Source organism: Danio rerio, chromosome 14 (assembly GCF_052040795.2).
Source record: "Danio rerio strain M-AB ecotype USA chromosome 14, GRCz13ab, whole genome shotgun sequence".
NCBI lineage: Eukaryota > Metazoa > Chordata > Actinopteri > Cypriniformes > Danionidae > Danio > Danio rerio.
Window position 1 is genome coordinate 38,214,293 of NC_141034.1, and position 26,938 is coordinate 38,241,230.

General features: G+C 36.4%; 2 protein-coding genes across 8 annotated transcripts in view; both read right to left on the reverse strand.

Moving 5' to 3' along the window:
• Positions 1-24,245, reverse strand: part of cyfip2 (cytoplasmic FMR1 interacting protein 2) — a 55,090-nt gene extending 30,845 nt beyond the window's left edge. For all 6 annotated transcript variants that reach the window (XR_015506584.1, XR_015506583.1, XM_087279949.1 and 3 more), the window contains 3 exon segments: positions 24,104-24,245; positions 7,229-7,378; positions 4,317-4,406 (listed from right to left, as the gene is read on the reverse strand). Coding sequence is in view for 4 of the 6 variants with exons in the window: in XM_087279949.1 (XP_087136075.1) it covers positions 4,317-4,406; positions 7,229-7,345 (207 nt within the window). In the remaining 2 variants the exon portion in view is untranslated.
• An 861-nt stretch (positions 24,246-25,106) lies between these two features.
• The window catches only part of itk (IL2 inducible T cell kinase), a 90,156-nt gene continuing 88,324 nt past the window's right edge, over positions 25,107-26,938 (reverse strand). For both annotated transcript variants that reach the window (XM_087280934.2, NM_131104.2), the window contains 2 exon segments: positions 26,305-26,462; positions 25,107-25,916 (listed from right to left, as the gene is read on the reverse strand). In XM_087280934.2, the coding sequence (XP_087137060.1) occupies positions 25,848-25,916; positions 26,305-26,462 (227 nt within the window). In that variant the 3' untranslated portion in view covers positions 25,107-25,847.

The following is a 26,938-nucleotide window of genomic DNA, read 5'->3' on the forward strand; positions in this document are numbered from 1 at the left end:
TATATGTGAAAAAATATGTTTTTAAAGAATCATTGATTGTTTATTATTATTGAGAATTATTTTTTAGAAATCATTTTGAACGGATACCTTTCTTCAGAACACTTAATATATTTTTCCCAACCAGCTTTAAAAAAGGAAAGAATAGCATCATAATCATGTAAAATTGGTCACTGGAATAAAATTGGTGTTTTTTTCTTCTTCCCTGAAGTTTGCCCGGCACCACCTACAGTAGCACCCTCTTGTGGCGCTTTGGTGGTCACTGGAACATCTAGACCAGAGTTTATTAACTGGTTAATCACAACCCAAAAATGGGTCATATGTTAAGAGGGTCACAGAGAGCATTTTTGTCCTTCAAATCAGATTTTTGAAAGTTGTGTATGAAAGCGATCGACACTTCTGTCAGACCTGGTTCAAGAAAGTGTACCAAAAAAAAAAAAAAAAAACTGTTGCTCTAAAGAAGTATCTTTGGTCAGATAAGATGATGTTTTCCAGTTACACACACACACACACACACACACTAGTCACTTTTCGGATGTTTTCATGACTTTTAGAATAAAAATCTCTCTCCTAATAAATTGACCTTTCCAGATCTGTCAGTTTGTAGTGTACACTCTTCAATCACTTGAGCATATGCAGCAATGCATGCTGGAAATTACTTCAATAAGACTAAAACACACACATACACACAAAAATTACAACCATACAACCTCCCAGTATTAGAAATATTCATTCAATATATTTCCGGTCTTTCAATTTATTACGTCTGTTAATATGAAACTGTACTTGTGTGAGGCAACAATTTTTCAAGCACATTTGCTTGTTTTTTTATTGATATAAAATCCCACATTATACTACATACTTTAAATACAAGTGCACATTTGCACTTTAAGCTGAATAGTAGCATCTTGCAAAATGACAAGTGAAATATTATGTACTGTCTTGATTGACGAAGACAATATTTCAAGAAAGGGCTGGGCGATATAGCAAAAATGCAATCTCGATAATCGTTTTCTACGTTGAACAATAACATTATATTTTGATATCAGTTGTTAATGCTTTCAGATTTAAAAGAGTGCCCCAACAATGAATGAAGCCACAAAAATTAGACTCCATTAAACTTGATACTAGTTGCAGGTCTGGCATGCTGTCCCGAGAGAGAACCCTGAGCTCAGAGATCTTTGAGGCCATGGCTCCCACCTGGTCGTATAGCATAAAAGGGGGCACAAGATCAAGTATGTCTCAAAGAGCACCCCCTGGAAAACGAGAAAAGGGGGAGATGGGGGGATTCTTAAAAATTGAAGATAATGAAAGACAGAAAAACTGGGCTATTTATTGAAGGCTTGGATTTATCTGATTGGTTATCGATGATTGTTCATGCAGGACCAGACACAATCAATCATAGCATTGTTCCTCTCGAAATTAACTTTTAAAACTTTTCTTTTTTAAATTGAGTTCATACTGTAGTTTGTAAATGCTGAAAAAAATTCTCTCGGTTCTTTTCCCAGCATCATTTGAGAAATATTTGAAAAAGAATTAAATTGTGTCATAGCTTAAATGACCACAGAGAAATGTAGGTCCCATGGAAAAGCACTGCTTTAGACTATGGCCAACATTAGCAAACCAATCAAGCTACAAATCATCAAAATATTTTGCATAGGTAATGAACTACAAGCTAGATATATTTAGATATAATCTAGATATATTGTACACTATTTAACTGTACAAATGTAATTAGAGATTGCAAATATAGGACAATATGCGGTAACACTATTTTGATAGTCCATTTGAGTATCAGTAGACTGTCTGCTTAATATTTGTTGATACTGCTAATTAACAGACATTTAACTGACTATAAGAAACTTTGCAAGTACATGTCAACTTACACTAACCCTAACCCTAACCCCAACCTAACAGTCTATTTAAAATCTAATGAGAATTAGTTTACATGTGGATGCAATGTAACTTAAATTCAACAAACGGACCATCAAAATAAACTGTGACCCAATATGCAAGTCAATTTAAATGAGACTATGCCCAATACTTCACAAACACTGCATTTACTTGTAAAGTATTGATGCAGCCACTAATGTATTCGACACAAAGAGCTCATCTATGCAGTCATTGGAGCTTTAGCAGAAGTTAGCTGAAGCAGACAGGATCTCCAGTCCTCGATGACTTCTCTATTTCACTGAATAGCACAAACTTCTATTTGTCAGTCCGAGCACATGCACGAGCACTGAGCTGTGAGGAAGAGCTGGAATAGATGCTTCAGTTCCATTTCTGTCAAGCACAAACCCCAAACCCCCACAGAAACAAAACAGCGCTGAAACAACTAGCATAACAAGGGTGTCTTTGTGTGAAGGTGTCTGTCCTGAACTTACCATCTCGCACAAAGAAAAAATTAAACTGACTGTGTTTAGATATGCTATTAATGTCTTACCCAGCGTTCATGTGCAGACCCTTAAATAGACTTTCACTGTTGTATATCTTTAGTACATTTTGAGATGCTCTGAGAAGCATGTTCAAGCATAGTATTACAAGTTTAGGATATCTTTTAACTATTTTTTAGTACAAAAAAGCAGATACTGCAATAATAATATTCGCTTAGTAAGTGTGACGTCACGTGAAGCGGCTTCCGGGTCCAAGCGCTCTATTCAACTGAATGGGGAGACTGATGAAATGGTAATAATAAACATTTACAAAGCGATTTAAGGCTTTCGAAAATCACGATCGCAGTATATATGTCCATGCCTAATATCCGATGGCCAGAAAGTGAAAAACTTTTTTAATAAATTGTTAAATTTTTGGTATTTGTTATGCAGCAAGCCCAGAGATTGTTGTGTACTCTATGATTTTATATAAAATTAACTTTAATCTGTGATAGGAATAAAACTTGATCATAAATGAATGATTTCTCCACTCAAATGAATGGCGGCTTGGACCCGGAAACAGAACACATACGTCACAAACACGTCACCACTTAACAAGCGGATTTGGTAACTAATCTCTACTACACAGTATAATTCATATGTCATTTAGTTTTTACTGGTGTGTGATTAGGGCTGCACGATTCTGGCTAAAATGAGAATCAAAAGTTTTTTAGCTTAAAATAAAGATGACAATTTTCTCACGATTCTGTAGATGTAAAATAAAGGTTAATATGTGTAGGCTCTTATAATTGTTAATTATCAAACATATGCTAAACCAACAACAATAATATTAGGCCTATGTGTAGCTCTACTATTGGTTACAATCATACATTTTGTATAGAATTGGAATGGTGGACTTAAATAGACTTTAGATTTGTCCTTGCCATCAATGCACAGTAAAGTATTACAGCAGAATAATATTCATAATTCTAAAGTTGAATTATTATGAAATATTCTTGCAATCTTAAAATTCGACCATTTCTTTCATTGGTAAAATTAGACATCTGTCATTTATCAGATTCCTCTTGCATTATATTTAACATTATATAGGCTAGAGTAGTTACTGACACTATTAAAGGTTACTTTTAGTGTTGATGGTAATCAATTATATTAAAATGACCAAATATTTTATTCTCTCTCTCTCTCTCTCTCTCTCTCTCTCATATATATTTATATATATATATGCGCAGGTGAATTGGGTAGACTAAATTGTCCGTAGTGTATGAGTGTGTGTGTGAATGTGTGTGTGGATGTTTCCCAGAGATGGGTTGCGGCTGATAGGGCATCCGCTGCGTAAAAATGTGCTGGATAAATTGGTGGTTTATTTTTAGTTTAAGTCATTTATGTGCCCTGGATTAATAAAGGGACTAAGCCAACAAGAAATGAATGAATGGATGAATAATCCATCTTCAGTATCACATATAATCAAGCTGATCTGAAAAAACAAATCATTTTATTATCAGTGTCGTAAATGGTTATGCTTCTTGTGGAAACTAGGATTAATTGATTCATAAAAATTCAATTTTTATTCATCATTCTTGTTGAAAAATAAAACAAACCTTTGAAATGTCTCACTCCATCTGAGTAGTAAATTGTTTTATCACAGTATAAAAATATGGCATTGTCATGGTCATTTCCTTTAAGGTTTGGGAAGGGAATAACTTTTCTGTGTCACAACGATATTTAAATCATGCCTGAAGTAAAGTAAGCGTCAGATAAACTGAATGACATGAATGTTTCTGCTTCTCACTGTCCCTCTGATAAAGATTTCAGTAAGAACCATAAAGGGCAGCTTTGTTATAATGCAACATCCTTTCGTTATTTCTGCCCTGGTCACATGACCAGCCATCCAAATGTGCTGTTTCACAAAGTCCCCCTTCTACTTACCATGCTGGAGTGCACAGTGGCCTGTTCAATGTAGCGGGCAATGCCGGTGACAAACGCATTTCTGTCCTCGAAGTTGGTGTCAAAGTTTGCCTGGCAACAGACAGAAGTTCAGTAAGATTTTTCTCAAAACGTGACATCTTGGAAATACTTAAAAGTTTTAGACAATTCTGACATCATTGAGTAACCCTTTACTTGTAGCCACTGGTTTCCATAGTGTTTGTTTTTCTTACCATGAATGTCAAAAGCTAAACATTTCCAAAATTCATCAAAATATCTTCATCAGAAAAGAATAATCAACTCATAATGATTTGGAACCACTTGAGGGAACCACTTGAGTACATTTTCATCACAAACTATCAATTAAATGAGAATGTTTACACACCAATATGCTAAAAACTCACAAAAAAAAAAACTTTATAAATGAATCTGTTTATCTCCCGGTAGCAAGGTGTTTAAACTGACATTTCAGACCCTGTTTACACGAATACAATTATCATTTTAAAACGCGCAAGTTTTGCTACAGTTACACCTTCCGCCCACACTACTCGTGCCCTGAAAACAGAGAGTTTTGGAAAGGCTGAATAGGATGGTTTCTTTATAAAAATCGCTGCTGCTCCATGTTAGCGTGGTGGGGGAAAATGGAGACATCAAAAAAACGGAGCCATAGCATCTAATTGTTTTTTTTCCCAGTATTAAGTACACAAAGTTCAATCTTGTAACCTTGCCTTGTAAGTTCAGACTTCGCAAGTTTGATATAGAAACTCCCGAGGACATGTCTGTGTTACAAACCCCTGATGTTAGTCTAGGGCAGGGGTCACCAATCCTGGTCCTGGAGGGCCGGTGTCCCTGCAGGGTTTAGCTCCAACTTGCCTTAACACACCTGCCTGGATGTTTCAAGTACACCTAGTAAGACATTGATTATCTTGTTCAGGTGTGTTTAATTAGGGTTGGAGCTAAAATCTGCAGGACACCGGCCCTCCAGGAACAAGTTTGGTGACCAGTGGTCTAGGAGATGGTGGGGTTTGACATTTGTGTAATTAAAATATATTTATATAAACAGTGAATAAGTGCAAAAGACAAACAAAGTAATACCAAAAATTATGTGCTTTTATTTACAATTCCCAAAAGTGAACAAAAACAACGAATTAATCCAAATTTAAGATTAGGTAAGTAAGGCAAAAATATACTATTTACAATATATACAACACTGAGACAAATAAAGAACTGGCAGAAGGGACGCGGGCGGCGCTAAAGAAATGAAAAGAACAAAACCCAAACCGAATAATGGACGGATAACGTGCACACAGAAACGAGCAACAACAAAATACAGTTAGACAGGGTTTTTTCTAAACGCAACGCAATAACACAAACAAGCGGAAAAAAGCAGAGAAACAGAAGTTAAAAGAGAGGCTAGCGAGTGATCTGACGCACGCTTTTTTTACGGGTGGTCTTTGCTTATTGGATGTGACGTAAGAGTAACCAAGAAGGAAATGACTGACAGCTGAAGAGACCAATGAAGCGAACCTGAGAATAAATAAAGCTGATACGAGAGAACAGAGAGAGAGAGAGAGAGAGAGAGAGAGAGAGAGAGAGAGAGAGAGAGAGAGAGAGAGAGAGAGAGAGAGAGAGAGAGAGAGAGAACAGTCGGGTAAATCTTCTTGTTGTCTTAACAATAAAATGAAAACATAATATAAGGAACTCCCTATTTTCATTTTGATGTTAACAACTTAACAGACACCAGAAATGTTAAGGCATAGCATAGCTACATATTTATATTACCGTCATCTTCACTGTATACATATTTAGGCTGTAACAAAATGGAGCCTATAACATAAATGCCTCCTTTCATTTTCATTGAAAAATATGAAACACCCTGTCTTTTTTGGCAGAATATCAGTTTTAATAATCAATAATGGCAATCAATAATGCAATAAGTTTATACAATATAGGAAATGAAAATGTGTATGTGTTCGTGGTTACATAAATGAATATATTAACTTATCTTTGCTTTCAGCCAAAACACGTTACCTGAGAGCAAGTAATAGATTCAAACTACCTAAGAGTCGTTAGATAGAGACAAGTTTAATTAAATATCACATTTAACATCAATAGTTAGATGCGATCCAGCGGATAAGATCTTTGATGAACTGTCCGACGTGCGCTGCTCTCACCTGGGGACGTGTGTTCAAAGCACCTGCTGACTTCCTGGGGCTCAGACATCTGCATATGCTTCTGCGCATGAAAGAGTGTACGTGTGGTCATGTGATCTGCGTTTTCAGCGGTGTAGTGTGGGTGAAGACCTTTTCAGAAACGCCAGTGTGGACACGGTTTTAAAACTAAAACGTATTCGTGTAAATGGGGTTGTTAAATGCTACAGATTGTTAAAAGCCAAAGAAGAGTTTCGCTACATGTCCTCAGACTTGTAGCTAACTCTTACTTCAAAATAATCTGCATTAAAGACACTTTTCTGTCATGTATGCGCAATTCAATAAACTGACAAAAAGTGTCATATGTAACCCCCGCCAGCTCGTATTGGACAACAATGATAACAAAAAATATATCGTTTTAGAAAATCACCCATCGTTTTGCAAGGTAAGACCCTTATTACTTGGCTGTGGTGCTTTAGAGCCTTTTGAAGCCACATTCAAACCATTGAAGATCATTACTCGTAGATAATTGTAGGGGAACATTCCTAAAATGTTTTCCTGAAAAAAACCTACTATCTTTATGCCTGAAGAAAAAAGTAACATCTTGGATGACAATGGGGTGAGTAATCCTTTGAGATATTTATGACCTTATTCTGATTAAGGAAAACCAGTAATTGTGTTTAAATGACCATCCGCAATGTCAGCTTATGAGGCATAAGCTGGGTTGAGAATGTGCATGTGATATCAGTGCATTAGGACGTGTACCTGGTACATGATGGAGGATGGAGGGGGCTCGATGCATGGCTGCTGGTCTGGGAGAGGAAGCTCCTCCAGCAGGTCCACATTGGACAGCGCATCCTCCAGGGTCACGTGGGTTGTCATGGCGACACAGGTTCACTCACAAAACAGCCCAATCTAAAACACAAAACAGAAATGGTCAGGTTCAATACCATGAGACAAGAATGCTCCATTTGAAGTGAAACACAGTCTATAAATCACTGGCATTTGACAAGGGAAATGTCATGACCTTAAGGAATTCGCTCTACTTAAAAATGTTCAGTCTGTTTCACTGGTGGTATTTAATTAGTCTCAAAACTAAAGGACTGAAGTGGCTGCCAGCAAATTCCAAGAAATAAAAGGCAGAATATTTTGGCTATAACCCATAATGCTGTAAAAAAGTATGGTTTTACAGAATATCGTCAAATATTTGTATAATTTATTGGATAATATAATATTATAACATACATTATGTTAAAACTTGTGTGACACAGTGGCTCAGTGGTTAGCACTGTCACCTCACAGCAAGAAGGTTGCTGGTTCAAATCCCAGCTGGAGTTTCCAGGTTCTCCCCGTGTTTGCGTGGGTTTCCTCCGGGTGCTCTGGTTTTGCCCACAGTCGAAGACCTGCACTATATGTAAATTGAATAAACTAAATTGGCTGTAGTGTATGTATGTGTGCATGGATGTTTCCCAGTGCTGGGTTGTAGCTGGAAGTGCATCTGCTGTGTAAAACATATGCTGGCCTGGATAAGTTGGCAGTTCATTATGCTGTGGGGACCCCTGAATAATAAAGGGACTAAGTCGAAGGAAAATGAATGAATGAATGTTAAATCTTGGCTGGTTGTGGCTATTCATTCTAACAATAATTAACTGATTTCACCATTAATCGTGCTTTTATTTAATTAAGGCTTCTCAACATCGAGTTTCTTTTCATGACGCAACACGCTTTCCAGGCACTCTTAGTTGAAAGAATTTACACCGCGAGTCACATGACAAGAACAGACCAATCAGCTTCATACTTTCTATGTAATATACACATTTCTAGTCCAAAGAAAATTAAAATAAAATAAATGAAAATACCAAACAAGTTCATAATATAGTTGATCAAAAGTGACTTTCAGACAGAGGTTCAGCAGCCTTTGACTACATTTGTTCTCTTTAAAATTGAACTTAGCTAATATGTAGCTTAGATTAACACAGGCAAACACCTTATTTATTGTTATTTTTTATTTATTTACTTGTTTCTTTATTCATTCTATGGTCATTTATCAGTGTAAAATTATTACTTAAGTTTAAATCGGGAAGCCACTTGCTTTCCTTTCCCAAACACAACTAATCAAAATGCAACCCCATATTAACCCTTTCTAAATCCTAAATTCCTCGAGAAAAGAAAAGAGAAATTCTTCTCAGCCTGGCTCTGTAAAGTGTATGATGGCCAACCCTATATCATGACACTCTTTCAGGCAATAGATGCGTAAAATAGATGATGTGAAAGTAAATCATTCAAATTGTGGCTTTAAAAGAATTGTGCTTTATTTTGTTAAAGGTTTCCAGTATCTACTACCACTGATGACACATTTCTAAACTGGTACTGTGCTGTCAAGACAAAAGAACAAAAAAGTTCTCAGGAAGTGTGGTTTGGTGAGACATATGGCTTATATTAGACACAGGACAACTCATGTTTCATATATGCGCAACACATCTCAAGATTTTTACTACACCATTGCTCAAATACATTTTCCTTGGTAAAAAAATGAATTGTTTTGTTTTCATACCCATATTTGAGGTAGCACTTGTTTGATAATTAATGAATGTCAATGGCTTTTTTCTGCAGATCTTCACACACTTTAAAGCTCTCTACAACTTCTGGTAAATTGAATACTCCTCAAAAATGACTCAATACTGAACTTTGGATATTCATGAGCTGATGTTACACACTTTAAAATCAAAACCCCATAATTAACATCTACTGTATTCAGGCCTCATCAGGCAATCGTCCAAACAGTAGGCTGATTTTTAATCCTTATCTTCATCAAAGCTTGACAGAGTGCCAGAGAAACACGATGCCCGCTTGACCTTTAAACATGGCCATACAGGAAGAGAGATCACCTGTGGTCACTGTGGGATAAAATATGGAGCCTGCTACAGCATGAGGAGATCAATACAGACGTTCCCTTTTATGAGTGACAGACACAAACAGGAACCAAAAAGTGTGAACAACCTAAGAGAAAAAATATTACGATGACACATCATAGCAACAATGCATACAGTCAATGTTCCAACAGATGAAGTGAAAAAATGAGCTACCAATTGATCGTCAAATTGTCATGTCCACATTAATCTACGATTACAATCAAAAACCATAAATCTCAACAAGTCTGTGTCAGGTGGTCAGTGGTCTCTGATCGCTCTCCAGTGAAAACCACAGTCATGCTCATTGTTAAAAGGACAACATCAGGTAAATCTAGCAAGTCCAGGTATGAATGCACAGTCAATCAGTTTAAGTCATTTTACTGAGCTCATTGTGTATATAATGTCACCTGCCATTTTTCTTATTCTTGTACACATCTTTAACAAAACATTTTTACACGCTCTACAGCACTTTAACTATACTGATTCACCAAATGCTTCTATAAAAGGGTTGGGTTTCCTGTCAGCATTTATGTATCTAACAATACCATGCAACTATGTACCAGAAGGACTCCAAAGTTCTATTCTGTTAAGCTTACTGTAATGTTTACTACATTTCGGGCTAAAAGACCAATTAAATAAGGCCAAAACACTCACTGTTATGAGAAATTAGGTCTGTGACTGAGTATGTAGTGCATAAGTGATTTACTAGTCTGATAGCCTAGCTTATAGCCTAGCTTGTTTATGTTTTATGTCTTTATGTCCAGTTGTTGTTGTCACTATGTGAGTTTTTTTGGGTGGAACTGTTATAAAAAGAAAACCCTTGACTGCAAACCAAATCTACCTTCTAGTACAAACAAAGTAACCTAACCTAACCTAATATGCAACACATTTACAATATGTATTTTCAACAATCTTTTCAACACATTTTATTTTATTATTATGCCCTATATATTAAGTAAGAACTATTATTATTACATTCAAATGAAGATTTTTTTATACTTTACTTTTTAAAATAACTTAATGTTGCCTACTAGGACTGTCAAAAGTACCAACTTTGGTTCCAACTACGGCTGAAGTTCCTGCTAACATTTGAGTGCATTTGAGCAGGTTCTTAAACACTGCTGATTTGGCCATTTATATGGCCATGTGCTAAACTGATATGACACAATTGCCCCTTTCACATATTCAGACATTTTCCAGAATAAAATGCTTTAAAAGTCCGATAATTTTACAGCAATTTTCCCCTATTACTCTGTGAAAGCTAATGATGATGGCTTCATCCTCTTTACTGAGTGCTTACACAGATAAAGGAGCATTTGAAAGTCACATCTATCAGCTGATCCTTCAGCAGATTACTTTTAGGCTTATGGAAGGAATCCTCTAAAAGACTCCCCAGCCTCTGGTCCATGGATCAATTGGTACCTGGTCGCACAAGAAATAATTAATTTTTTCTGTTTGTTTCCGAGTCTAAGGGTGCTTTCACACCTACATTTCTGTTTCGGAACCTGTCTCGTTTGCCCAGTTAGCACAGTTCGTTTGTGAACAGGGCAATCGCGCTCTGTTCAGCGCCAAAGTAATCGCTCCAAGACCGCCTGAGTGAGGTGGTGCAGTGAAAAAGCGATCCGATCCGAGCGCGGTTATATCACGGTGTTTTATGGATATGTAATAGGCATACGGCTATATGAAGAGAGAATTATGAGTAGGGCGGGAAGTTTTGCGAGTCTCCGGATGCCCGCAAACGAGTGATGATCTCCCGGTAATCTTGCGTCTCCCTCCCGGTCCTCAAATAGGCATCGTTGCGCACCCTTCTCACCCCTCCCCACCGCATCTCTCCTCAGACACGTCGCGCGCGCACCTTGTCAATCACGCTGCAAAATAAACCCTGACACTCTGACCAATGTGAGGAGAGTTAACTCACACGTGACTTGTTTTAGCTCTTTTGGTTCGATTAGAAACTTTGCAGTGTGAAAGCGAACCGCTCCAAAAGCAAAGAGCAACAATGTAACATTTGTAATCTCTGTTTCAGAACAACTCAATCGATTCACAGGTGTGAAAGCACCCTAAATGATGTTTTATTTAAAAAAATATTTTACTTTAAAAAATGACAATATTCTCTAGGTTACATCTAGGTCACCTGAGCGCAAGAAACAGACGTCTTTGAAAAGTTTCTTTGCGGAAGTGAAAAGGCTCGGTGAAGAACCCATGAACTGCGAAGGAATGGATCCACAACCCATTTGTTAGCAAATCAGGTGAATCCAGCATGTCTGTGCAAAAAAAACTTCAACTGCTGGAGAATGCAAATGACGGCGGCCTTAGAGCCGTTCCCATTTTGTGTCTTTTCTGCGTGCAAGTAAGTTATTTCCAGTAGAGGTGCGTGGCCTGCACGCGCATATTAGAAGTGACTCACATAAGCCACGTGATTTCAGGCACAACTAGTTGCCATAAGTGCACCATGAGTCACGCGACAAGAACTGACCCATAGATGGAACTGACTAATCAGCTTCATACTTTGTATGGAATATACACATTTTGGTAGAGTAATTACTTAATATCAAATAAAATAATTATCAGACAAACAGAGAACAGCCCAAATACTGCAGTGCTTTGTAATTTTCTTCATAAATAACGCCTGTATCAGAGTTGCAGCATTGTTTTGTCAGGTTGTTATCCTCTGAGAAACCGGTTGATGGCTTAATTACATGTTTTCATATTATGAGAGCAACAGATAGACATCTGTCATACAAGGAACAAGCGTTTGCCTTTAAATTGTTGAGAAGAAGTGAGCTTCTACTTATCCATATTCACAAAGAACCTAGCCTTGAAGGAAATGCGCTACGATAAACTTATGAAAACGACAGAGTGATAATATGATCCCACACTTCCGATTTCCTTCCCGACAATATTAGCAGATGGATATTGCAGAACCTAATAAGCTCTCGCTGACAGTACGCTTATTACGCTGCTAGTGATTGTGCCACTAGTGCATTGTTACCCCCAAGATTAACCGACTAACGAAGACTTAGTTGACCAAGCCTGTTCTCATAACATTCTAGGGTTGTAACGGTATGAATTTTTTACGGTATGATAATCGTCTAAAACAATACCACGGTTTGACGGTTTCGCGGTATACGGTATGTTACAAATGTTACAAAATAATAGAACAGTGAAGCAAATTTGACTTTTTCCAAATAATATATTTTTAGTTACTATAAACAACACCACTTACAATGAACAAATAAAAAAATAAGTAAATAATAAATAATGTGCCAAAGTCCAAATAAAGTCCAAATAAACATGGTGCAAATCCTCAGTAAAAAATAGATATAAATATTTACTATACTATAAATAGTTACATAACGAAACTAGATTCAATATGGAACATCCTTAGGTTTTATGTGCCAGCATGGATATGGTTGTCTGTGGATATGGATTTGGATATGGTTGTCTGCAATGCAGACAAACAGCTGCACCTTCATTTGCGTCTTTTGAAAACAGCAAGAGCAGCAGTTCGTCTTTGCTGTGTCACTGTTTTGTCATTTTTCTGTGCTGCTGTGCATGCAAAAGTACTTAGTATGAGAATTATTTCATGCAAAACCTTTTTTTTTGCGTTTTATTTAGCCGCGCATAAATGTATGCCTTTCTCTCATTCCGTGTTGCTTGGTCCACAAACAAAAGCGAAACCTATGCTTATTGGTTGTGATATAGCGAGTTTGAACCAATCTGGGCATGGAGGAGGGACAATGCATCAATGTATAATGTCTGGTTTGTCCGGAGACACAGTGACGAGCGTTTCTTTGTCAAATCAGCGTTGTCAAATTTTGATGACGTAACCGCACTGATTCCGGAGCCTCTGAAAGTCCGCGAATGTTATGTCATACAGCACTAGAAAGCTGGGATTCTCTTCTTTATGCCAATCTTGGAATTGTATGAATCGGATCAGCGGATCAAAAGTTATTAAACATTTAAGAGCAATACTTATTTTTAGCCGCGGGCGGCTGTCTCAGTCTTTAAGGGTTAAAACCGTTGATATGCAATTGTTCATGGTATGATAATTGTGCACGTTCAAATCGTGGTAAACCGTCATACCGGTATATTGTTACAACCCTATAACATTCATAACATTTTTTTACATTTCAGCACTGACATAAGTATCTTTGACCCCCCTATGCCCAACATAAGGAGCTCCCTCACAAGTGACTGTGGAATCTTATAAGTGACTCACTTGAAATACTCCACATAGGCAGCAGCACATAAATAACACTCTGCATGGGACTTGACAAACAATTCACACCACACGCAACTAGAATAAAATATTAAATTTTCAAATGGTCTAAAAGGCTCTTAATGCAGACCTCATATAGGTGTAGCTTTTGTAATCGTCATATTAAAAAGGTAGAGCTGGTCTGCATCACAGGAAGAAAAAAAAGAGGATTGTACTTCAAGCTCTGGCAGTTTCTGCACATCTTAATCCATTGAAAAGCACGGTGGTGTGAGACATGTTCAGACTGATAATAACCTCGGAGCTGATTCATTGTCATTCAAAAAGAACTCTTGGAAAACATATCCATGACACCACCAAGTGGAAGAAGTGATCTGACAGGGAGAGAGCGAAAAAAGTGAGAGAGGTACAGAGTAGTAGAGACTATGTGAATAGACTGTGTAAATGAATGCTGCAGTACTAAAATAAACTTTCCCACCATGGGTCATTCCCACTGGATGATGGGTGTCCACATTCTTATACATTAAATGAGCATGACAAAAAAGAAAAGACCACCACTGAGGTCTTTGATTTACACATGAGTACAGGGCTGCACAATTCTGAAAAAAACTGACATTGTGATATTTTATTTTTCTCTGATACATATTGCGATATTGAGTATATTTTTACTACGTTAAATGAATAGAAGCATTTGAAAGAAATGTATCGTTTTAGATTGAATGGGATGATTTTGTATGCTGCATAAAATATAATAAAACAAATCACAAACATTGTTATTCAGTACAGCAAAGACACAAATTAAATAAACAGGAGTCTAGCAGTATTTAAGAAACATTGAATAATCAAATATAGGGGTGTAACGATACACGCAGCTCACGATACAATGTGTATCACGATATAATGTTCACGATTCTATATGTATCACGATATTTGGAATAAAAATTTTAAATGAAACTAAAATGCAAATTTAATTTTTTTAAAAATGTAATTACCAAGTAAACTATTTTTTATGTATTTCTTTTGTTTCAACTTGTTAAACTGAACCTTATTTAAGAAAATAAATTAAACAGGACTGTCTCTGGAAAATAAAACAATTTAAAAACTTCTTATAAAATATTTTTGAAATGATTTAATTCAATTGAATTTAACAGTAAGAGCTTAAGGCTTTGCTTGGTCACTTGCGTTTTTTGTGCGTGCAAAAAAAATAAAATAAAATAAATAAATAATCTACATTTCCAGGTAATCAGCAGTTCTATAAAATAATCCTGAACTTATGTGTATCTGTCTGAGAGGATTTTATGGATGGCTGTCTTCATGTTGGGCATGATGAGTGACAGGGTGGCCGTCTTTTTATTACACAGGACAGTCGTGGCTCTTTTCAGCAGTTTAGGCAGGTTTACTATTTCTTCGGCGTCGCTGATGTCGGCGCAATCAAGTTTATTATGTTGACGTGCATTTTTGTGTACCTCTGTACTCAAAAGAGTTCATGCTCGTCGTAATCATAACTCTAAAATGCGATATGATTATTTAAATAATGTGCACGCTTTCAGTTTCATTTCCACTGCTGTTCATACTTCCAACACGGCTCCTGAACGATCACTCTGTTCCACAAACAACTTGCAGGTTCTGTTCACTGAAGCAGACGCGCACGAGCGTCTATCATAGTCCGCCCTCTGTAGTAACAGCTCACAGTCAGCTCACGTCATGTGTGATTTTGCGGCCGCCAATACATCATTATATGAAGACAGTTTGATATTTTAGGGTGAATTGTACCTTATAAATACAGTATGTGACTCTTTCAACACCATTAGGAGGTATCCATGTCGCTGCGCAAAGTATGTAAATCACTGTGAAGACTTTAAAACTTCGGCTATGTTTGACCCAGTATGCGTGTCAAAAAGCGGACGAGTCTAAAGCAATGACTGTACAACCGAAATGTTGCCAGACGTCTGATTTTGATAGGATGGGCCATCCTCTATTTCAACTCCACTCATCTTGTCTGCTAACATTACTGCTGCTGCAATCTGAACTCACGTGCGACAGCAGGTGGAACGTCGCTCACGTGCAAACAGCTCAACTAATAAGAGAAAACGGACGTCATATCGTAATGAAATCGTCATAACGCCACGATGCATATTATGACATTTTTGCATCGCAATAAATCGTACTACGATAAATTGTTACACCCCTAATCAAATATGAAGAAAACACTGTATAGTCTTCATCATATGTGTATATAAATACAATGAGTCTTTCATAGTTATAAACATTGTAATTTCTTGATCCTGAATGCTATAAACTGGCTTGAAATCCTCACAGAGTATGTTTACATGGACACCAATAATTAAGACAATACTCTGATTAAAGGTCTACCATGTAAACAGGAATTTTTGATTAAATAAATCTGATTAAGTGCAAAATAGACATGTAAACACCTTAATCAAATTATTAGCGTCATTTAGGATTTTCACCGCATTTTGCGACGGAATAGTCTATACACACACACTATTCTCTGCACCTATCTGTACCTACCTAGTCAGTGAAGGGCCACAGACCCCTGCACCGCAAAAAGTGCAGGTACTTTTCCCATATGACGTGTGGTATCAAATTCCATTAAAATAACACTCTTTCAGAAGTTCATATTCGCATCCAACATCTCGTTTGTGATGGGGGCATGCATGAAATGTTCCTAAATAAAAGTGAAAGTGCAAAACTGCAGTTAAAGGTGGCGACGCAATGACGTTAATCGAATTATTTGCAATAACATGTAAAACGGGATCATGAAAGGAACATTCAAAAAGCAACTCATGTAAACACCTTGATCATATCATTGTCTTATTCAGATTAAGGCAAACAATTCGATTGCTGATGTCCATTTAAACGTAGCCAATGTCAGAGGCCATAACAACAAATGCAAACAATAAACTTTTAGAAACTTTACGCTTAACTTTAAATAAGTATGTTTTCAACTGTGGCTCCTGGTTAACTATAATCCCAGTTTGACATTGTGATATCAATGCTGAAGCTATATATTGTGCAGCCCTTACAATGGTATTAACATGTATTTTGGTCAATCAAAACACTGCTTTTTTCATGTCGCCTTTAAACCAAACTTATGATTTTAAAAGTTTCAATTCTATCTGGCCAGCATTCTTCTACAACATTCACATAATGACTAAGAATAAGGTCAGCAGGCTGAGTGGTCTATAACAACCTTCTTTAAAAATGCATTTGACTACATGCTACACTGGAAAAAATATTAATTGCATTTAATATTTTCTTTTAAGGTAAGTGGTTGCAAACAATTTATATGGGCTGAATTTAAATAAACTAATTAGCTTGAGTATCACTAAACATGATCTTTTAGTATAAATTCAGCCCATATTATTGTTTGCAACAACTTACTTTAAAAATTGTAGTAAATCCAATGGATCATTTTTTCAGTGTACTGTAACAATTAAATTTATTTGAATAGTCTGTGGAGCCATTAAAAAGGGAAATGCAGCACATTTTTACATTATTTTTAAATTGATTTCCACTTTAATGGAAATATATATATATATATATATATATATATATATATATATATATATATATATATATATATATATATAACAAAATCAATTAATGTAACCATTTAGCAGAAAATGGCATCTTTTACTATAACTTTTAGAGCTAGGACGCCACCATCTTGGAATATCGCTGAGTCGGACGTCACGGGGTCGGTTTCGTTCCCTCAGCTGAACAGATACAGTGGAAGTAAAGGACTGAACATGGAGACTGCAAAGCCTAATTTAACCAAATGCGTGCAGTTGTGGATGTGGAGCTGTTTTTTATTACAGATTATTTGATGCACTTTGGTCCACTGTATTACGTTGCCTGACTTTGTTTAATTTATTTTCAGTAAAATGGAATTCGATGTGCAAAATAATGTAAACTTAACTAAGTGCTTAATTTCCCTATTAAGGTTGCAAAACCTTCGCGCCTGTTTTCTAACGCTTCAGTTTGAATGCACATCTGAATCGGTTCATTTCTGTTCCTGTTAATATGAATTATTACTGACCGTGACAATCTCTTAAAAAGAACGACTCACAAAGTGAAATTTTGAATTACTTTTGATTGTTTACTGATAACATTGAAAGTAAAATAGATGAAAAAACCAAAATAGCAACAGGAAACATTGAAACAATGTTTGACCTCTTCATATAGCCTAATTTTGTTGGAAAAAAATGCAATTTTTGTAACAACTTTCATTCAGTAAAATTTGTATCTTTATTTTAGTGTCAGTTATCTATAAAATAAACAAAAAGAATTAATCAATTTCAGGTGCAGTTGGGTGCAAATAATACTTTTTGGCCTTAAGGGAATTATGAACTACATTCAAGTAGGCCTATTACAACATAAAATATAGTATTTCTGACAACTTTCTTTATAATTTGAGTTATGAATTGCAATACTACTTGGTATCATGATACTTCAGCTGGTATAGTATTGTAAGATTAATTAACCCTACCCTACACTACACAACATTTTATATTCATAAAATGTATTTTAATATCTGTTAGACAAGTATTATTCATTTACTAAATGATTTTTCCTGGTCAAGAAAATTAACATATCATTTTCAAGTGAGGCGACGCGGTGGCACAGTAGGTAGTGCTGTCGCCTCACAGCAAGAAGGTTGCTGGTTCGAGCCTAGGCTGAATCAGTTGGCATTTCTGTGTGGAGTTTGCATGTTCTCCCCGCGTTCGCGTGCTCCGGTTTCCCCCACAAGTCCAAAGACATGTGATACAGGTGAATCGGGTAGGCTAAATTGTTCGTAGTGTATGTGTGTGAATGAGTGTGTATGGCTGTTTCCCAGTGAGGGGTTTCAGCTGGAAGGGCATCTGCTGCGTAAAACTCTGGATAAGTTGGTGGTTCATTCTGCTGTGGTGATCCCGTATTTAAAAAGGATTTTTCAAGTAAAAATAGAAAGATGCTAGTTAAAATAGCTGTTGTTTCCAATTATTAAATGCCTTTTTTAAATTTAACTTTAAATCATTTGAAGTCAGCTTGATGCCCCTAGATGAGAACCACTGGTTTAGCCACATCAATTCTGGACACCACAAAGGTCACATAAGAAATTCCACCACAGAATGAGCCTCACAATTGGGTCACACCACTTGGTGGGACATCATACTCCCGCCCTCTTTGTAAGCCTTAAGCTACAATTACTAGACAGGCAGTCGGGACGTTCAGAGTTGGATGAAAGAATCTTCTTTATATACAGATGGGACACAATGAAACAACACTACAGCATGCTCTTGAGTGGCCATGATGGCATTATTCAATTGTAATTTGCAGGTGTGGTTGATGAAATAGTGAGGCATGCATCATTTCTGTCAGATGGTTGAAGGGGTCTTTTATGAGTGTTGTGCACCATGCATTATAAAACTGATTACATTTGAGAGCAAAAATCTTATGAATGCTTTCTAGTGTTCAGAAAATCACTTGCTTCCTTGTTCCCTTCAAAAAGCATAAATGGAAATGATATACATTGGGTGGCCCAAAATGCACAAAGCATGCATTTTGCATGGTTTTACAAAGCAAGCAATAGAATTTTTTATTGACATTGACTTCATTATGAATGATGTGGAGGTTGATTTATTTATTTATTATTTATTTATTGCCACATCAGCAACTTATGGCTATTTCGAGGCAAAAGGGATATGATATGAAGGTTGAAAATTTATATGATATGAAGGTTGATATTTTCAGTGGATTTCCACAGAGCTAAAGATCTGCTGGTGTGCTTTGCTCAATACACCCATCTGATTAGTGGATTTTTCTGTAGGTAATGCATTCATTCATTCATTTTCCATTGACTTAGTCCCTGATTATCAGGGGTCGCCAGAGCAAAATTAACTGACAACTCCTCCAGGATATGCTGTCATAGCGGGTGCCCTTCTAGCAACAACCCAGTACAGGGAAGCACCAATACACTCACATTCACAAATACACACATACATTACGGCCAATTTATTTCATCCAATTCACTTAAAACGCATGTCTTTGGATTAGGGGAAACTGGAGCACCCGGAGGAAACTCACTTGAACATGGGGAGAACATGCAAACTCCACACAAAAATGCCAACCTTGCCCAACTGCGACTTGAACCAGTGACCTTTTTGCTGTGAGGCAACAGTGCTAACTTGAGCTGCCTTCATGTTCTCTAAAACCAAAGATTGGTGCTAACTGAACTGAAACTTATCTGGCTAACCAGCTAATCCAGATTCATGGTACAGGCCCCAGGTTTGCCTTTAAAGGACACCTATTATGCAGAACCTACTTTTACAAGTTGTTATACAGTACATAAATGTTTATTGGTAATGTGTATCCACAACTACACCATTTAGATAAAAACCCATTAATTTTATACTTGCATAAATCAAAAGAAGTCACTCAGACAATTTGTTTGAAAATACTGTAGGTTGTGATGTCACACTCTACTGCCCACAACTGTTGGAAGTCACTCCCAAATTAGTATAGTCATCGCACTGACAAGTGTTCAGTAGCTATGTGTGCAAATTACAATAGCTTTCTCCAGTTACACCCACTATCTGGGGTGCTAATAACAGTGAATTCATTTTGTTTCAGACTGAATATCTCCCTTCGCTCTACAGAGATTAATTTGAGCCTGCAGGATTCATTTAACACCAGAACGTTTTAAGAATGAGGGTCAGAACAGAGCAGGTTTTGCTGAAAAGTTGCTTCTGAAGGACTTAACACAACCAATTCCAATTATTTGTGATACAGTTACACATCCAGATGTGATTGGTCTACGTATAGTAGAATGTTTGACAATCACAGATCCTAATAATCTGCCGCTGTTAGCCAGCTCTACGATCAATGCAAAGTAAATAGTCGTATAAAACACTTTCTGTACCTTTCTGTAATTTCTATCTCAATCCTTCTCAGCTAAAATCATAACTGCAAGTTTGCAATGAGAAATTTAATAACACAGCTATAAATGAAGAGGCTTCAATCACAAATTAAGAGGCTCGGTTTGCGAATGTTAAATCATCTATGTAATAGATCTCCACATAGCATATATTTTTTTGTTTGGTGGGCAGGCGGTCACATTTACCACACTGATACATGTACAACACAGCCAAACATGTTAAACATGTTTATTTATAGATCATGGGCGGCAACTTTTGCCACAGGGCAATTGTGTGTGGCTCATTCATCGCTACAAAAAGACAGAATAAACTCTACACCAAATAAGTATTTTTTATCAAATAACCAATTGGCAAAAAAAAAAAAAAAAAACTGTTAAAACAACTTTGTACACCTAAATCTTACTAATCAGATCAGGGTGTGTGTTTATTATTAGCAATAACCCCCTTACACAATTCAATGTTGACTCTAATGTTAAAACATTGTAAACCACGTAGCAAACACACACCACCTGATGAGGAAGAGAAGATCAAAGTCATCAAAGACGAAGTCTTTGATTGTGTTTTACATTGTGTTTTAATCATATTTCACGTTCATACATTTAAAATGTCCACGGAGCTCAGTATATTTTTAAACCACTGAAGCCACATGGAATGTTTCGACCATGTTTTTGGTTCCTTTTCCTTGAACGTCTCGTGATTATTGTGGTCTATTGAGGGTCAGAGCACTCTCAGGTTTAATATAAAATATCTTAATTTTAGTTTTGGAGATGCACAAAGGTCTCAAGTAGGGCTGCATCAATGAATCGATTAAATCGATAAAAATAAGATTACTAAAAGCACTGGAAATGAATTCCATAATTGATTTGTTGTATCACATAACACGGGATATTTAAAAAATATATTTAAATTATTTAAACGGGATTATTTAAAAAAAAAAAAAAAACACTTTAGTTCAGCAGGGATCGGAGTGAACACGGGCTCTCTCGCGCACTGATACAAAGTTTGTTCTCGGCCTCAGGGCTGAGGAGGGAAGGGAGTTCAACAGCAGGGTAAATCACTACAGAATCCTACTTTTGTTCTGTTTCGAAGTGAGGACCGTAAAGTCCCTGGTGCTGGTGTTTTTACGTTATCCAGCTTGACAAGCATGACAAGTTAGCGTTAGCTCGTTAACCCTTAGAGCGGCAACTGAAAAATTCAAACTGAACTTTGGCGCTGAGCCAGAAAAAGACGTGTCATATCATCACAATTATGCAGTGTTTATGTTTTAGACATGTAAATACACACAAGTACTGGTAAAACAATACATTTAGAGTTTGTAAAACGCACAAGGAAGTCTAACAATCCATTCAAATATAATTTGCAGATGTGTTTTATTCATATCAGATACACATAGTGAAAGTAACTATGAAATTGAATTCTTCTCTAAGTTCACCAGCCACTTACTTGCATGTATTTTGGGAGTAACTTATGAATTCACGTGCTGAATCCTGCGTGTTCTGCTTTTATGAAAGAGGCAAACCTGCGGCGCAAGTAAACACGGCATCGCCCATTTCACGTTATAGATCACGATCACTTACACGCTTTTGTGAATTGGAATATCAGGTAGTTAATATGATGAGCAAGTGTGTAAATATGTTAAAATAAAACGGGAAAATAACAAAATAAAAGGGATACATCTGTCATACAGCGATATTGTGGCTGAGATGTGTCACATGACAAACATGATGTGTCGCCTCGCCACGGAAACAATAAGGGTGAACTTTCTAAAAAATGGTCGCCTAAAAACTTGACTCCTGGTCCCAGAATATTGTAAACCAACCAGCAAAAGGGTTAACAACAGTAGTAAAGCAGCGGTGGTATAGTTACATCACACTTTGCAAGACTAAAGACACATTTTTATTCACTCGCCTTTTTTGGATCAATAATTTTTCCATCTGTTGTCATGTATACCTACACTGCAAAAAAGCTTTTCTTACTTTAGTAATTTTGTCTTGTTTCCAGTTTAAATATCAAAAAAAATCTTAAATCAAGAACAAGAAAAACGGCATGAGGAAATTAAGTGATGCTTAAAACTTCTGTTTGAGATTATATCTCATGAAGATTTTTTTCTTACCTCATTGGCAAATATTTTTTCTTATTTTAGGCAAATAACCACTTAATTCGAAATTATTTTTTTCAGAAAACAAGACATAATTTCTTATGCTACTTCATGTGTCTAGTATGTATCTTGATTTAAGATTTTTTTTTAGATATTTGGATTGAAAACAGGACAAAACTACTTGGTTAGTATTATATTTAATTATTATTATTATTATTGATATTTTTATTATTATTATAACAGCTTAGCGATGAGCTTTTTTGAATAAAGGGTTGGACATGAATGCTTTTCTTGTTTTATTTTTAATCTGATTCATCGATTAATGGAAGAAACAATCGACAGATTAATTGATTATTAAAGTAATTCTTAGTTGCAGCCCAAGTCTCAAGAGTTTTTGATAACAGAATATGGTAAAACTAATCGTTTATCTATGAAGAAAGAACAACAAGATACCCAAAAAATTATATCTAGATAAGAGAAAAAAAATTAGGACAAATCTGAGATATATCATCAGTACATCATATACACAAGAAATATTTTACTGGGATTGCAGTTTAATATTAAGTAATTGACTAGTATACAATTATAGTAGTGTTTATCTTGTCAATAGTTGAAATGGACTATTTTCCTAGCATACAGTTAAAACCAACATGATATTTTGGAATCATAAAAAAAACATATGTTCATGTATTGTTAATTCATAACTAGCCATGTGTTAAGCAGAATTTTGTACAAAGAGCTGGTCTGGAGCTCCACAATATCATTTATTTTGCCTGGAAGGCAGTAAATTATCCCTTGTAAACTACATTACAGCTCGATCATGTTCAAACCTCATTCTACAGCACAAAACAGACAAAATATCATATTATGAGTGACAAAAACAACGCATTTAAGGAACAGGACAACAATTTGCCATTAATTTATAATTCAGCGCGATTCTCCATAATCAAAGGCGTCAAAATAACGGTTCGGTTCCCAATAACCTAGCAACAGCCCTCCGTCACTGGACACCATCAACACACACGACAGCTCGCGGGCAAGGCGGATAAAAACACCCCTAAATGTGCTTATAATGGAGTGAAAGACCATGGCAGTTAAGTAATGTAATTAGCGACTAATGTAAACAAATAAAGATAAGATACGCTAGACCACATATGAGATGTGTGGAATACGTGCGCGCGCACCCCCCTCACCCCACCCATATAGCGGAGAGATGCTATCAGCACCTCCATCATAATGAACCTTATTCGCCAAACTAGTCTAAAACGGCCCTGAAAGATAGTATTATAGACACGTGCTTACAAAAAGCATACAAACCACGCCGTTTAAGCTGTAAAAATATGCCTGAGCATCACGCTTGGGGGATAACGTTAACGTACACGCGCAGGTTGGTGCCATCATCATCTCTCGCGCACCGTCGAGCGAACGCTCTCCTCTCCATAATTCATCACAATAAACTGATGTACATACCTGCTAATTGCATGTCCGCTCTTAAAATACCGGGCGGTCAGCGTGAACCGAGGAGAAACTGTGCTGAAAAGCGTCTGCTCGGTGTAGTAGAATTGATGCTCGGGCTCGGTCTCTATCCGCTAATCCACCCCACACAAAGAGCAGAAAATGGCTGCAAGTGCATGCTCTTAAAGAGACAGGCGCCTGTTTTAAACAGCATCTCTGGTGTGAGTCATCAGTTTACCTACTTAATTTTTCCCCAATTCTTCGAGTCGATTAACATAGATATATTGCAAATACTCATGTATACACATTTATGATATTAAGTTTACACGGCATAATGTGGGTCTTTCGCAAGAAACTATTTAGATGCCTTTAAGTATTCTGAAGGGGGCTCCTGTGTGAAGATCTAATACTGTAAACCTTTTATGGTATAGTTTATTGAGGTAAAGTTGGTTTTATATTCGCACATTTGGTCAGTGACAACTTGTGACATGCTCCCTATATTGTTTACCATGGTACTTGGAAGTCTGAAATCCCTTTAAGTATGACTTGAAAACAACATTAGCATAACTTATTTGACTGTTAACAATGTTGTACTTTGATAGTAATATGATTTCACCATTTAAAATTTGCAAAGAATTTAATGTTTGTGAAATTATTAATTTAAGCAAAAATTGTGAATGTATGAATATAAAACCAACTTAACAGTTTATTTCTTGACCCAAGGATTAATTAGCCTCAGACCTTGTAAATTTTAGAAACGGCCCATCATGTTTCTTATTTTCTATGTATTGAAATACTAAAAAATATTTTTCCTAGAAGCGCATTAAAAACATGCACTTATTTGGTGCTCACAAGGCCCCAGGCTGCATGTACATGGCACACACTGGCAAGCTAGTGCTTCTATTCTGTGCCGTTGTCACAGTAACCAGTGAAGGCATTTGTGCACCAATCAGCAGTAACAGCAGGTCTGCATCATGTGATTACATGTTTATGCCAGTTATAATAAACAGTCTGTGCATTTGGATAGTAAAGTAGATTTAATGTAACCATATTTCATAAACAATTCAGCTCGAATAGGGTGTTGTTAACATTCACATCATTTGGAAATTGTACATACAACTCTATGCACGCAGACAAATGCACTACTAAATAAATCAGTAGCCTGCAAATATAAAAAAGTGACATTTTACTGAAAACATTGCAATTAAAATAATTAACATTGTAATTATACACTTTCACTGGTATGAAATTAAAACTAAACAAACATGGCTCATGTGTGCCTCCTAAGGGACATATTTGAGATTGCAGAAAACATGCATGTACATAAAATAAAATACCATTCAGTGGCATAAAACAATACCTGTGAAATAAATAAAGTACAAAAATAAATACAATATGTGATTTGTACAATATACACTATTTTAACTCTAAAGGGATAGTTCACACAGTAAAACAAAATTCGGTCATTATTTACTTTGTCATTACAAACTGTACAAATGATTTTTGTAATAACAGGTCAAAATCTCTAAGTAGGCTACTGTATATTTGATTTGAGCTGTAGCTTGAGGCACATTACAATTATTATTATTATAATTTTTTACATTTCATTACAGGGATTCAAACATTTTCCCAAAAACGTATCTGTGTTCCACCATAAATAGCTAACAGGTTCACGATGATATAAGATAATTAAAAATTGTTCCTTTTAAGTGAACTATCCATTTAATTTTGCAAAAAGAGAAAGGTGTGATGATCAGGTTCAAGGTTCTTGATCAAGGCAGGCCAGTTCATGCAGGAGAAGCGCAAATGAGGGTCGATCCTCAGGTTTCTGTTGAACAAACATTGTTGTGTTTATGAAGCTGTGGCAATAATGACAGTAACAGCATTCATAGGTAAATATCTGAATAAACAGATTAGGATACAGAAACATCACCTGCTCCAAATTACATGGGAAACAAAAGACTTGTAAAAACTGTAAATAAATAATAAAAAAAAACACCCAACATTATCCATATTTGAAGCTCAGAGAGGAACTCAAATGGGAACATGACTGACTTCCTCAGATTGAATAACAGGATTTCTTTCCTTGTGTGGTATAACATGATTTATTGAGACAGTATCTTTTGTTGAGATGATTTCAGTTTATGGTGTTTGTGCTCATATAAAGGGACTAAGCTGAAAAGAAAATGAATGAAGATTGTTTATGCTGAACTTACCTCTTTCCAGCTCCACTGCATTAACTCGTACACACTCTGAGGACAGAGCCGTGGTTTCAGGAGTCTATGCCCTGCATTTAGGGTCTCCACTACTTCTGAATTGCTACGGTTGTCATAGGGTGTGCGTCCCTCACTGTACACCTCCCACATGAACACACCTGCAAACACATGATCAGATCAAACCTGAGTGTTTACTGATTGCTGCAGTGGGTTATTTCTGAGAAACACTGCTGATTATTGAAATTGACACTTAAACTGTCACACCCCAACCCAAAGGACATCACACCCCTTGCTTCTCGCTAACCACTGATACTGAATAATAAGGTAACTACATTACCCATGATGCTGTACAAAACATCCTACCAATCAGATAGATGGTGCCAGCAGAGGGCTTTAGCCCCGCCTACTCGCATAAAGCACCATAAATGACATAAGCTCCATACACTTTAAAAATACATTTAATATTTATGCACATTTTGTAAATAATAAAAAAGATATTTGTCTACAGATAATATCAGTAACTATAAATAAACAATGAAATGGCACAAAATATACAAGAAAAAAGGTTGAGGCCTAGCTCCAGACAAACACTGACACAAAAGTGCCCTTTTACAATTTCTAACACAACAACAAC